At 36.7% G+C, this 15,196-nt stretch overlaps 1 protein-coding gene across 5 annotated transcripts in view; it reads left to right on the plus strand.

Moving 5' to 3' along the window:
• VPS8 (VPS8 subunit of CORVET complex) overlaps positions 1-15,196 on the plus strand; it is a 139,822-nt gene that overhangs the window by 105,637 nt on the left and 18,989 nt on the right. For 3 of the 5 annotated variants that reach the window (XM_058187348.1, XM_058187349.1, XM_058187350.1), the window contains 2 exons: positions 12,303-12,383; positions 14,009-15,143. In XM_058187348.1, coding sequence (XP_058043331.1) covers positions 12,303-12,383; positions 14,009-14,158 — 231 coding nt within the window. In that variant the 3' untranslated portion in view covers positions 14,159-15,143. Of the gene's footprint in view, positions 1-12,302; positions 12,384-14,008; positions 15,144-15,196 lie in introns of those variants that run through there. The other 2 variants (XR_009155626.1, XR_009155627.1) reach the window with 2 other exon arrangements.

A 15,196-nucleotide genomic window follows, 5' to 3' on the forward strand; every position in this document is an offset into this window, starting at 1 on the left:
AAGTAAATGACTAAATTATGGATTTATGGAAAATAGCATCATGGAGTATAGTTAATCGCCCAAGCATCCATGTATACACCATGAGTATGGGGAAAGTGAGTCCATATTTCAGGGGACAAGCTATTCCAGAGGACAGGACCTTCTGCGCTATTAGACCCTCTCATGCTATACCTGTCTCTTAGCAGAAGCTTCCTAATTGTATGTGCAGCAAAGGCTGAAACTATGGGGAAGGAGGTCTCTTAAGATATACAGCCCCTGAACCATAATGAGCTTTATAGGTAATAACCACTATCTTGAATTATACTCAAAAACCTACTAGTAACCTGTGCAGCTCTGCAAGAGAAATGCAATATTGTAGTAATGTGATTGACCATTGAGCATGCATGCTTCTGCATTCTGGACCAGCTGAAGTTTCTAAATGGCTTTCAACCATAGCCTGGTTGAATATAACAAATTACACTAAAATAATCAAAAGAGGATGGAGCACAAATGACATCAGTGCATCTTATTCCAGGTAAAGCTACAGCTGATGCACCAGCCAAAATTCCTAGCCATAGCCTTTGAGTCCAGAAGCTCCTAGATTGCCTGCCTGCTCTTTCTGGGAGAATATAACTCCATCAATTTTACAGCCCTGGAATAAACCTTTAAATCAAGAGCCACTCTGTGTGGCTCAAGATGAGTTTGAATCTGGTTTTTTTTTTCTCACCTAATCCCTGACAGCTTCCAGATACTGAGTCATATCTTCCAAAGCATCGCATAATGGGTCCAGGCCCATGGTAGAAAAATATAATTGAATGTCATTTGCATATTAAGATACTTCACCTTGAACCACTGAAAGGTTCCTCCCAACAGTTTCACATGGATGTTGAACAGAATAGGGGAAAGGCGTGAACCCTGAGACATTCCATAATGAAGTACCTATAGAATCCCCCCTCCCCCCTTCCCTCCAGAATCATATTCTGGACCTGCATACTGAGATAGGATCTGAGCCAACTGTGTGCATCCACAGAAGGATTTTGTGGTCAATAGCAATAATGCTATTAATAGATTTGGAGGAAAGAATTTCATACCACTTTTCACCCAATCCCTGCTATAGATCATAGGTCTAGGTTTCTGATCCATGCCCAGACTTGTATCCATACAGGAAAGAGTTCAGAAAATCCATATCTTTCATATCCTTCTAAAACCACTTTCCCAATAACATTCCCTAAAAGAGAGTTAAGATGAAAGTTGTCCAATTTTGTTGGATTCAGGTCTTGCCTTCTTAAATGGGCAAGAGTGGGTAAGTCTAGTGCTTTTTTGGGCACTTCTGGCATTTCTTCTTCTCTCCAAGGGTTGACTTAAGACCCAGATTTAATTCCTGACTTTTTCATAGATGCTTTAATTAGGCAGGTGAAATGGGCATCCAAACTGCAAGTAGCTGAACTAAGACTGCAGAGGATTTCCTTGGGATCCACAGATTCAAAAGCCTCCCAAAGAGCACCACCAGATGTTTCCTGGTGCTTCAGATCAAGTGCTACAAAAATGAAGCTGTTCCTGTAGTCTAAAACATACGTTATATCAGCCATCCTAAATTTGTTGATATAGGCCAGTGATGGCTAACCTTTTCCAGACTAAGTACCCAAAGCACGTGCACGCCCAAACCCCCAAAATGCAGTGCGCCGGCAGCCCCCATGCATGCACCCCATCCCTGTTCATGCACACGTGCCCCCGCGCATGCACATGCACATGCACCCTCGCATGTGCCCTACCCCTGCGCATGCATGCGCAGCCCCGCATGCCCCCCCGCATGCCCCCCCGCATGTGCGGCAGAGATCCAAAGACCAGTTGGCTGGCAGGAGGCATGCATGCACGGCAGAGCTGAACTTGGGCAACGGCTCGCATGCTTACAGAGAGGGTGCTGTGCCATAGGTTCGCCATCACGGATATAGTCCTTATCATGTTTGAATGCTAACATGTTTGAGTGAGTAGTGCATAAATTCCTGATTCAATGAAAGGCAAAGGTCTGTTGTGGTATTCTTTAATCATGATGAAAGTGGTTTTTCTTTATGCCTTCTGTAAGCATTAGTTTTCTCAACTCATAACTATTTATTTCATGTTGTTAGTCTATTTAATTATTATACTTTTAAAATTCTAAATTTAGACTTATTTAATGTATGTAACTCATCTGAGTACCTACATAACACCTAGAAATAAAATTGTTACATGCAAATACATATGGGGAAAAACCAGCGGTGGGATTCAAATAATTTAACAACCGGTTCTCTGCCCTAATGATTTCTTCTAACAACCAGTTCACCAAACTGTTCAGAAAGTTAACAACCGGTTCTCCCGGTGCGAACTGGCTGAATCCCACCTCTGGGAAAAACCCATCCAGTAAAGTAACCTTTATATAGGAGAAGAATTGTACTTCATTACTAGTGATGCCACCAAGATTATATGCCGAAAAATAATAGGCATGTTGTGTGAGCAGAAATGTGCTGAGCCTTGCCCAGTTTTTGTGCCTACTCACATCTGCATTTCTGTAAACAAAGATAAATCCTTTCCATGAGTGGTTGTATTTGTATATGCGAATATGAAGGAGAGAAAGAATATGCTTTTGATTGAAAGTTGGAACATAAAGAGGATCTTAAGTGTTTCTTCTAAATGCCTTCCAAAATTGCATTTGCTTACTTTGTAGTTTTATCACAGTGCTGACTCCTGTGTTGATTGCAAGCTTTTTAATATAATTCAGAAGCTTTTAAGTAATCTAGCTGCTAGAGCAAAGTAGAAAATGGTCACTTAGAATATATCAGTTTTCCTTATGTGAATTTGATAATTTAGAACCAATAGAGAATATAGGTGGATTAACTTACTGGGGATAGTTTAGCTATATGCTTTTATTATTTATTGATTTTTGATCAATTATATTTATTTTGTATTGTGTCAAAAGATAGTATTAATTAACTGTTTAAGAGTGAATATCCCATTTTCTGCTTATATTTCCTCCACTGCAGAAGATTTTCTATAGCTTTTAATCAATTATCCTTCTAAGTCATTAGTTTTTCATGTGTGTGTATGTGTACATGTCAGTTTTGATTCCTGGTGACTGCCTGGAAAAGTCCCTGCAGTTATATTAGCAAGATTTTGAAAATGATTTGCTATTGCCAGCTTCTTAGGGCTAAAGAGAGAGACTACCTCAAGGTCACCAAACTGGTTTTGTGCCCAAGGCAAGACCTAGAACAGTTTCTAGCTGAGATTAAATTTTAATTTTTTTACCCAATCATGCTTTAATATGTCTAACTACCTTAGGTTCTTGAAAGATAATTCCTATAATAATGAGAAGTAGGTTCTTGTTGAAATCCAAGGGTATATATACAGTTGAGTGTTACATAATGGTACATATTCATTTTCATTCCAGTACATTATTGAAGTTGTCATGATCTTGATCCCTCCAAGTCCTGGCCTCATTATGGCAAGGGGATGTTTCTGGGAGGGATAAGCAAAGAACATTGAGAGTGTGTGCTAACTTTAAAAAACATGAATATGGGAATGCTCAACAGTGAAAGATGAAATGAAATTAATAGAGATTTCTACCTTAGGCATAGTAAATTGAGATGAGGTGGGACTGGACACTTTTCAGTCAGAAGGTCACCCTGTTTATTAAGACGTGAAACACACACAAAAAAGAAATGGCCTTCCTTTTATAGTTGCGAAGGGTGTATAGGCCATAGTGCAATAAGTGACCAGATAAAATCAGTGAGGCTTTGTGAACAATCTGACGATCATTCCATTTTATGCCGCAATCATTGATGCAGAAAAAGAATAGGTTAATGAATTTTACAATCAAGTTCATTTGAAATCAATTGAACAAGCAAGCAAGATGTCCTGCTTATGATTGGAGACTGGAATGCCAAAGTTGGAAATATTAAGAAAGAAGACATATTTGGATTGTATGGCTTAGGAAATTGAAATAATGAAGTATGAAAACAATGAAGCAATTTCTGTTACTCCAATGATTTTTTTTCAGAGCTAACACTGTCTTCATATTAAAACAATGTCTGTGTACATCAAAATCACTCAGTGGAGTTAATTGAAATTAAATTGACTATATTATTGATTAAATGAAGTGGAGGAGCTCAGTGATAACATCAAAGTCATGATTAGCTGCTTTCTGCGGAACAGAACATGAACTGCTCTTGTGCAAGTTCCAGGCTAAGCTAAAGAAGATAAAAATCAACTAGTTCTCCCAACATCATTTTAAACATATACCCACTACTTTTAAAGAGAATATCAGGCATCACTTTGAAATCCTAAGCCTCATTTATAAACAACCATGGAAACTATGGAATGAACTTAAGGAAACTAAGGATGAATGTGAAAAGACACCTCCAAATAACAGAAGAAAGCAAACTGGTACAGGAGCACAAAAGCCTTGGAAAATATAGTCAGATGCAGTGATGTGTCTATGCTTACAAAAATCAGTATAGTGCAAGCAGTGGTATTCCTGTGAATCTCTATGGAAGTTGGACTTTAAAGAAGCAGGACTGAAAGAGTATTGTTGTTTTTAAATATAGATGTTGGAGAAGATTCCTCAGAATATCTTGAACAGCCAATAAAACAAATAACATCATCGCATAAATCAACCCAGTTTTCTCATTTGAGAGGAATGACAGGCTCAAATTACCTTATTTTGGACCAAAAAAAAGCTGTCATTGAGAATTTTCTTGGCAACTACAGAGCATCAGACTACATTCAGCTGTTGACAAACTTTACGGTATACAAGATTAGGAAGTGTAACATGTCACTGAAGATTTATTCACACTTGGACTTCTTTCCCCAAAATCTAGGTGGTCAGTGACAAACATGATGAAAGGCTTCACCAAAACATTGTCACAATAGAAGAATGATATCAGGGCAACTGTAATCCATTAGTGCTGGCTGACTGTTGTTGGACACTGCAGCGAGATACATCAGACACTGAGTACAAATGAAAATCAGCAGCAAAACACTTCTAGTTCTATTGAATCCAAATTGTGCGTGAAACTTGTGATTAAATATAATCATTAAAAGTTAATTTATATTTTTCAAGGATTCTGCGTGATACAGTCATTCTAAAATTATATTTGTGTTCAGTTTGAAAGGGTCTATCATAATCACCAAAAGGTTTTCATGAAGCAAAACTTTGGGAGGGGGAGGAATGTCAATCAATAATTAAGCTTTGATAGTTCATCCCAACAGAAAACAAGATTCTTTCACCATTTCCTTTAACAAGATTTACCTGAAAGATGATTGGAAAAAAAGTATAGAAATTTGAGCAGCTAGTTTATCTCCCAAGTTGCTAAGGCAGTCTTTTTTTACTTATATACTCAAAGCTTCGATATAATCTGATGAGGATTACGTGTCAGCATGTGAATCTGTTTTAGGTTCTCAATGTAGTAAATTACAGTAGTTAATATCTATTATGGTGTACTTTAAAATCAGGATAATTAAAACCAACGCTGTCATAAGAAACCTGTAACATTTACATTATATAATTTTGTAAAAAAAAGCAACAACATTATTTTATCAATTGATCTAAAACATTGAAATGAAATATGATAGGCAACCTTCTCATAATATACTCTTGAAACATTTATTTTCATTGCATTTATTCTTCCTGTTACAGTCATAGATATGACTCAAAATATTTATATTTATTAAACAAACTATCTTCCTAGGAATAATTATCCCCACGTATTTAATAGAATCAGAACAATAAACCAAATTAATTCCGTAGATTTCTTTTTTGTCAATTGGCATATTAGATTTACCTATTTGTGTAGCCAGAATAGTTACCATATTTCTGTACCATTGTCATAAATCTTTGTAATGATTTTTAATATTGATTTAGGACGCCTAAAGTTTCATCTGCATATAAGAGCAAATTATTCTCAATTTCTGCTCCATGTATACCTCAAATATTGCCAAGTGGTTATATTAGGAATGCCAGTTTCCAACACAATTGAATATTAAATTAGATAGGGGCTTTCTTGATAACATTACATACAGTATTTCGTCTTTATTGTAGGGGAAATAATTCTATTGTTATAAAGGGACACAATTAGTAATATTTTATTCAGGAAATAAATTGAATTGGAAACTAATATTACTTCATAACTTACTCCCAAACCTTAATTTACACCTTATCCAGTGCTTTTTCTATATCTACTGAAGCATAACATAACATAACATAACATCAGAGTTGGAAGGGACCTTGGAGGCCTTCTAGTCCAACCCCCTGCCCAGGCAGGAAACCCTATACCATCTCAGTCAGATGGTTATCCAATATTTTCTTAAAAATTTCCAGTGTTGGAGCATTCACAACTTCTGAAGGCAAGTCGTTCCACTTATTAATTGTTCTAACTGTCAGGAAATTTCTCCTTAGTTCTAAGTTGCTTCTTTCTTTGACCAGTTTCCACCCATTGCTTCTTGTTCTACCCTCAGGTGCTTTGGTGAACAGCCTGACTCCCTCTTCTTTGTGGCAGCCCCTAAGATATTGGAACACAGCTATCATGTCTCCCCTAGTCCTTCTTTTTGTTAAACTAGACATACCCAGTTCCTGCAACCGTTCTTCATATGTTTTATCCTCCAGTCACCTAATCATCTTTGTTGCTCTTCTCTGCACTCTTTCTAGAGTCTCAACATCTGTTTTACATCGTGGCGACCAAAACTGGATGCAATATTCCAAGTGTGGCCTTACCAAGGCATTATAAAGTGGCACTAACACTTAACGTGATCTTGATTCTATCCTCTGTTTATGCAGCCCAGAACTGTGTTGGCTTTTTAACAGCTGCTGCACACTGCTGGCTCATATCTAAATGGTTATCCACTAGGACTCCAAGATCCCTCTCACAGGTACTACTATTGAGCAAGGTACCACATATACGGTACTGGTGCATTTTGTTTTTTTGGCCTAAATGTAGAACCTTACTTTTTTCACTGTTGAATTTCATTTTGTTAGATAGCGCCCAATGTTCAAGTCTGTCAAGATCTTTCTGTAACTTGAGCCTATCTTCTGGAGTGTTGGCTATTCCTGCCAGCTTGGTGTCATCTGCAAATTTGATGAGTTCCCCATCTATCCCCTCGTCCAAGTCATTGATGAAGATGTTGAAGAGTACTGGGCCTAAAACAGAGCCTTGGGGTACTCCACTGCATACTTCCCTCCATGTGGATGTAGTTCCGTTGAGGACTACACGTTGAGTGCGGTTGGTCAGCCAATTACGAATCCATCTGGTGGTGGTGCTGTCTAACCCACATTTTTCTACTTTATCTAGTAGTAGGTTATGGTCTACTTTATCAAATGCTTTACTGAAGTCCAAGTAAATTATATCGACAGCATTCCTCTGGTCTACCTAGATGGCCATTTCATTTCTAACATATACATTTAAGGCTTCCATTATTTTATTTTCCTTTGATCAAAAAATGGATTGATGCAAAAAAAAAATGCCACCAAGCATCTGGAGAATAGTTCCTTAGTGCTGTTCTTGCTCTTCTGAAAAGTACTGTCAGCTTGAATGTTGAAGTAGTGTTGAGGTCTATATATGAAGTGACAGGAGTGCAACACATTATTGACTATGTCTCCCCTTCTCCCCTCCCTTATTCTCTGTGAGCAACCTGCTCAGGGAAACGGGCTGGAAAATAAAGTGTATACACAGGAAAAATGATTGCTATAAATATCAAATGTAAGGGCTATTTTGAAGAGAAGAACTTTCCTTTAAGAATATTTCTAAATTTCAAATTCTCTCTCATCCTGCAGCATTTCAACAATGGTTTCCTACATATTTGCTTGTCTATAGCTCAGTCTACCTTTTGAATATTTTTAAACAACAGGAACTGTATTTGTATGCCTCATACAATATTTCCTCTCCAGTTCAAACCAAGAAAGACAAAGAAGGAAGTTGGATAGAACCAAAAAATGTAGAGGTTGCTTCCAATAAAAGCTGCATGCAGCTAGAAAGAGTCAAAGAACAGCTTCCAAAATAACAGATGGCAGAAAAATCATTTTGGCCCAAACCAAGAGCAAAAGTAGCAGCAAGAGCATGTCTCTTAGGTGGATATGCAGAAGTCAGCTCCTTCTCCCTGAGTGCAAGAAGGATGACTATCATTTTGTTTCTTAAGACGTGTACAAAAATTATAATGGAACCAGGCCTCCAGAAGGAGATCCAGACTTTCAATCCCGAAGTCTTTCTTTAGAAAAGCTTTCCTGATGCAAAGTTGACCTGACTTTGGGTCCAAGGACCATCATGATTGGCTCAGCTGAGCTTCAGGACAGTGAATTTTGCATAAAACCATATCCTCAAAACTAGAATGGTATCATATCAAAACCTATTTCTTATTCTCATGAAGAAAAAATAATATTTATTAGGATGATTGGGTACAACATACAATTGTGTCTGTAAGTTTGAGAAAATAGATGTGGAAACTTGATAATGCAAACCTTTTGCAATTGCCATTCATAGAATTAAGAATGTATGTCTCTGTCAGATTACTTGAGCAAAAGATTATTCCTAGAAATAATGTATAATTTACATTCAGAATGTGGTTTCAGCTTTTACCTGCTACCGTAGTTATATTTGTAAATTTTAGAAAAGCTGTATATAGTATAAAAATAACCATTTTTTAATAAATAGGTTTTAATCTAATTCAAACGGATATATAAACATTCTGAGCAAGAATATTCTTAGGTGGAACTATTAATTGCTTGGCCAGCTGCTGGTTCTTAAGCAAAAGGTATATCCTAATTTAGTCTGAGCATTAATATTGGCAGAATATCATAGATGCTAGATATTCTAAGGGATTCCCTACAGAGCTTTCCTTTAATTTTAAAAAAAGAAAATGCCTGCAGAATTTGTTTCCATGGCAATAACAAAATTACTTGCAATAAATATCCTTAAAAATCTGATTGATTAATATGTATAAATGAAATACTGCAAAAGAGAAGACATATTTTGTCTTAAGATAGGAAGCAATTATTCTACATTATTGTGTATAGAACTCTAAAGAAAAAGCCTGGTATTGCTTAAATATGATAATTTGTAATCAACATATAAAGTCATGTAACTTCGTACTGTGTTTCCCCAAAAATAAGACCTGTCTTATATTTGTTTGAACCCTGAAATAAGCACTTGGCCATATTGTCATGTGCTCAACAGCCTTATTGGGCTTATTATCAGGGGATGTCTTATTTTGGGGGAAACTGAGAGTTAAACTCACATGTTCAATTGCTTTTAGTTTTTGGAGAATAAATTAGGATAAATATTAAATTAAATGCCAGTTAAATGCCCTTTACAATATGGGGAGGGTTACATTTGTCATTTAAATATTTTTTAAAAGACAGTTGCTCAAAATATAGCAACCAGAACATTAAGGATTGTTCAGAGCATTCATAAAAATCTAACAACAAACAAATACAGACAGGAAAGGGAAATCACAAAGGAAAATTACAGACAGACAGCCTTGAATTACAGAACTGGTGTGAGGAAAAAGAGAAATCTCAGAATGAGCTGAGATTAGCAAAGGATGGTAATGAAAATGGCTTCTTTAGATTTGTTCAAAAGAAAAGGAAAAAACAAGAATCAATATACCAGCTGCTCAATGAAGATAGCAAAATATGTGTAACTAGAAAAGGTAGAGGGGGGCAAAACCACTCAATATTTTATTTGATCATCATGTTCAAAGGAACAACAATTATGTGTTCCATCAAGAAATGTGAAAAGCAGGATAGATTAAAAATATAGCCAGGGAATATCCTTTTACTTTGATTTGCATCCTATGGTACTGGAAGAACTAGTTGGTGATCTGGATGAACTCTTATCAAGTATCCTTGACAAATATTTTATCACAGGTTGGTGAACCCCCAAATGACTGGAAGAGGGCAAATGTCCCCTCTTCCAAGGAGAAGTGGAGTCCAACGAATTGCAAAATATTTAGTCTGACTTTGATACCTGGGAAGATTCTAGGGCTTGATTCATCTAAAAAGTACTACTTTAAAGAGATTGATTTAAAAATACCTTGAAAACAATGCAGTATTTGCTAGAGGTCAGTATGGATTTATCAAGAACAATTCTTGCCAGAGTACTCTTATCTCATATTTTGTTGGTGAGAACGTATTTCTTGACTTTAGCAAAACATTTGGCACAGTAATCTCTGACATGATAGCAGGTTAGCTAACTGTGGCCTTTTTTTTTAATTTACATTTATATCTCGCCCTTCTCAGAAGACTCAGGGCGGCTTACATTGTGTAAGGCAATAGTCTCATTCTATTTGTATATTTATATACAAAGTCAACTTATTGCCCCCCCAACAATCTGGGTCCTCATTTTACCTACCTTATAAAGGATGGAAGGCTGAGTCAACCTTGGGCCTGGTGGGACTTGAACATGCAGTAATTGCAGGCAGCTGTGTTTAATAAGAGGCTTCTTACAGCCTGAGCCACACCGCGGCCCCTTGCCATGCTTGATGGCATGACAAGTGGATACACAGCTTTCTCAAAAATCATGTCAAAGCACATTTATAATTTTTTTGTCATAATATCTACCCTTCGTTATATTTTTCCAGAATTGTCATTAGTGACATATTTGGGATTCAGAGAACACTTATCATGTAGTGGATGATACAAAATTGGGTAGAATAAGTAATAGTAGATAAAAGTAACATTCACAGAATCATAGGGTTGGAAGGAACCTTGGAGTCCTTACAGCAGTACCATCCTGGACTAATGGTTGTCCAATCTTTTCTTGAAAACCTCCAGCGATGGGGCATCTGTAACTATGTGAAACAAGCTGTACTATTGGCTGATTATTGTCACTATCAGGAAATTCCTTCTTGTTCCCAGGTTGGATTTCTATCTATTGCTTTTTGTCCTGATCTCCAGTGCTATGCAGAATAAATCAATTCCCATTTCCTATGATAGTCCTTTAAGTATTGGAAAATTCATATCAAGTGTCCCCTACAACTTCTCATCATTAGACTATACATGCCTAGTTCTATTAGCCATTCATCATACAATTTAGCCTCCAGATCTCTTATAATTTCTGTTGCTCTTCTCTGCAGTCTTTCTAGGATCTCTGTGTCTTTTTTTTGTATTGGAATGACCAGAATTAGATGCAGTATTCCAATTGTATCTCACTATTGCATTTCAGTGTGCTACTTCACTTATCTTGATGCTATCTTTCTATTGATGCGGCCTGGGATTACATTGGGATTTTTTTGGCACCTGCAGCACACTGCTGACTCATACTTAAATGGTGGTTTACCAGAACACCTAGATCCTCTCATAGGCACTACTGCTGTACTGCTAATCCTATACCTGTGCATCTGGTTTTTCCTGCCTAAGTGCAGGACCTTACATTTCTCACCACTGAACTACATCTTGTTGAATAGAGGCCAATGCTCAAGTCTTTCAACATTCTTCTAAAGATTCTTCTCTTGAATCTCATCTTCTAAAGTGTTAGCAACTCTCTCTAGCTTTGTGTTATCCGCAAATTTGATGAGTTCCCCTTCAGTCCCCTCATATAGGGCATTTATGAAGATGTTGAAGAGCCCTGGATCAAGAGAGAACCTTGAGGTACCCCACTCTCTGCTTCCCTCCATGGACATGGAGTTCCATTGAGGAGTGCATGCTGAGTGTGATTGGTCAGCCAACTGCAAATACATCTGGTGGTGGTACTGTCTAATTTTCATTGTTCTCCCATGGTGTTGATTTTGATAGATTGGATTATTTTTTCCTTCCTTCCTTCCTTCCTTCCTTCCTGGGGGTAATTAGATTTTATAATTCATTGACTTATAGAAACCTGACAAAATCCTAATGTAACTGAAATTCCATAGAAGAAATTACATTGACAATTAACATTTGTTTGTTGTAAAGAATACAAGTTTAGAAATGTGTCGTAAAGAGTATGGCATAATCTTTGGCTGTAGTCTTTACAGCATTATTCACTTTCAGTCCTTTAAGGAATTATGTCATGTTGTTTGAATTTGATTATAAAAATTTGCCAGTTTTTTGATAAATTTTATGGTTCACCAGTCACCAGTGAACTTGGTGTTTCTCATTATTCCAAAAGGTATGACACAAAAAAATACATAAAAGTTGTAGAAAAAGTTTCCAGTTGAATATTAGAAAATAACACTTCCTAACATTAAGAGCAATTTGACAATTGATCGGTTCAAGCAAGGTTTGGATACTGTGGGATACTTTAATTTGGATGCTTGCATTGAGCAGATGTTGGACGCAAATGTCACTTTCTACTCTGTCATTTAAGTCGATGATGTTCATTTTTCAGACTAGTTCAGAGTGTCTGTTGGATCCTCAGCAAGCTCAAGCTTTTGACCAGCTCTGTCGTCTATATCGTGGAACATCAAGGGTAATGTAATTTTGTATTTTCTTTTTAATACAAATTGGATCAAACTCTGTCAGGCTTTCAGACACTATGTATCTGAAATATCAGAGCCGTGGTGGTGCAGTGGTTCGAATGCAGTACTGCAGGCTAACTTACTGCTCACGCCGGATGTTCAATTCTAAGCGGCTTAAGGTTGACTCAGCCTTCCATCCTTCTAAGGTCGATAAAATGAGGACCCAGATTTTGGGGGGCAATAGGCTGACTCTGTAAACCGCTTAGAGAGGGCTCTAAAGCACTGTGAAGTCATATATAAGTTTATTGCTATTGCTATGATAAAGATCATTGTTGTCATTATGTTTGTTTTGGATGGAAAATAAACAAGGCATGGACATAAAAAAAACACACTGAAAGAAATCAATGTCCTATCAGGTTCTAAATCTTATTGTGACAGACAAAATGTTTATTTGATGCCCATAAGCAGGAAATGCAGTAAGTGTAATTGTTTTGCCTTGCTCAGGGGTGTCAAACTCAAGGTCTGCAGGCTGGATCCAGCCCACAGGGTGCTTAGATCTGGCCATGGGGCCACCCTGGAAACAGTGAGGGATCAGCCCGCGGTGCCACTCACTGCCAGCGAAAACACGTGTGGCCCTCCCGAGCTCCGCTTTCGCTGGCAGAGGGTTGCAGGAGGCCGTCGCAGCCGGAAACTGAGCTTGGGAGCCTGTTTTTGCTGGCAGAGCACAGGCGCCCCCAACATGAGTGATATCGAGCGGGCTACGCCCACTCTTGCCACACCCATCCCAGTCCCGAGGTCAAACACAACCCTGACGCGGCCCTCAATGAAATCGAGTTTGGCCTTGCTTATTTTCAATAGTAACTTCCATTGAAAAGCATACAGAAGCTCTGTCAGAGAAGATGAAATATTTCTCTGTCTTTATATTTGTATAAATATATTTATATATATATTATATATATATATTTTCTTTAAACATTGCTTGATTTTTTTTTCAACTTTATCATAATTCATTTAACGATTTTTTTCTGAGCTAAACAGCCATAGATTAACTACCTTTTCTCAGGGGAAGGTTTTTTCCAGCACCTTGACTCATTTTGACTGTGTTCTTCCATGCCTTTTGATGCACATTAATATTTTAAATAAAACATTCAATTGTTCAGCATCAGACAGATGCAGAATGAAGTTTCCTTCAGGAATGGTTCATACTTTCCTGAAGTATATACAGTATTTATATTTTTATTCCTTAAACACTCTTTGTTTTCAGAACAATCATCTTCAAGTGCCATAATACTAAATTATTAACTAATATAAATGTATATCTATATCCTAATGGATATACTTACAAAGTTATTTTTGTCTTTTCCATTTAAAACTTCTACTAGGTTTGTTTTCCTACATATGTGTAATTTACATGCATGTTTATTGTGATATAGCCAAGAATGTTTTAACCCAATTGGTTAGAAAAATGCAGAAGTTATTGTTTGTGATTTTAATGAAAATTCAGGCAATATATAAGCCTGAATGCGTTGATCTTTCCTCTTTGAAATAATTTGTTTCTGCACTGCCTGTATAAACCTATCATTTATAATAGCAATGTTGCATAAATATATATGTATACATTTCTTTTATTTTGTAGTTGGCACTTTTGACTGAATTGTCTCGAGATCATGGTGGTGAAAAACATGGTTTTGTCCAAGTCTCCCAGGGGTCTTCTGCTCTGAATAGTGTCTTCCAAAATGAGACTTTTCAGCTTCACCTCAATCCTCCTCCTCTTCTAGAAGACTAATCCTTGAGTATCAAGCATTGTGAAAAAATACTTCCAATGTTTGCTGGTGGATCCAAAGTAAAAGGTAGCAGTATGTATCTTATAATAACAATGCAATCTTTGTGAAAACTACCTATTTTGATCCTTAACAAAACAGAACATTAGTGTCAAGCATTCTAGTCCTCATGTCCAGTGGATTTTGCTAAAAGCTATAAACTGCTCTTTGAAGCCTATACTTTTTTTCATTTAAATTCAGAGTGAAAAATGGGACTTTACCTTTGTTATTAGTTATAAAAACTACAATGCAAGACAGAATTGGCAGAATGTTTATGAAATTGCTTTCTCTAATGTATTTCCTCTGCTCTCAGTTGCTTCTGAAAATCTGCTAGCTCCTCCAGCTGCAGCTCAAGAAATGTTGCTGTGACAGATGCTATTCCTTGGAAACTTAACATACTAACATCATAAATGAGAAAATCTGTTAATGAAGCACATTAGAATATACCACTCAGCCAACTAGATATTTGATGTCAGTTTGTGTATCTTTTGAGTGCTTTCATGACTGCCAGCTTTTCTACGGAGAGCTTACTGTTTCCAGTGTACCAAAAGACATCAGCACATTACTCATTTATGATGGCTGCTCTCTTGCTGCCAAGTTGCATGGAAAAGATACCTTCTTCCATTATATATTGCCAGCTCCTGAACCTTAGCCATTTATCTTTATGAATTCACTAAAGGATTATAGTGTTGTTTTTTTCCTCCTTATCTTTGCTACACAGAAAAATGAACAATCTGGTACAGGAATATATTTTTGAAAATGTATGTTTCTGATTCCTGTAAATGGTATTTAATAACCTTTTATCTTTCCATTACTTACCATTTGACAATTTTACATTATTTGTTCAAGATATTTCCAGTTTCCATATGTGTAGACAGGAGCAAGTATAAATTAAAAAATATATAAAAACTAGAATTATTTGCAAATTCAATAAATATTGAATTTATTATTTTTTCTTCATTTATCATTTTATCAGAAAGTTGTTACCTTCATATTTGTACATA

The sequence above is a fragment of the Ahaetulla prasina genome, chromosome 6 (assembly GCF_028640845.1).
Source record: "Ahaetulla prasina isolate Xishuangbanna chromosome 6, ASM2864084v1, whole genome shotgun sequence".
Lineage (NCBI taxonomy): Eukaryota > Metazoa > Chordata > Lepidosauria > Squamata > Colubridae > Ahaetulla > Ahaetulla prasina.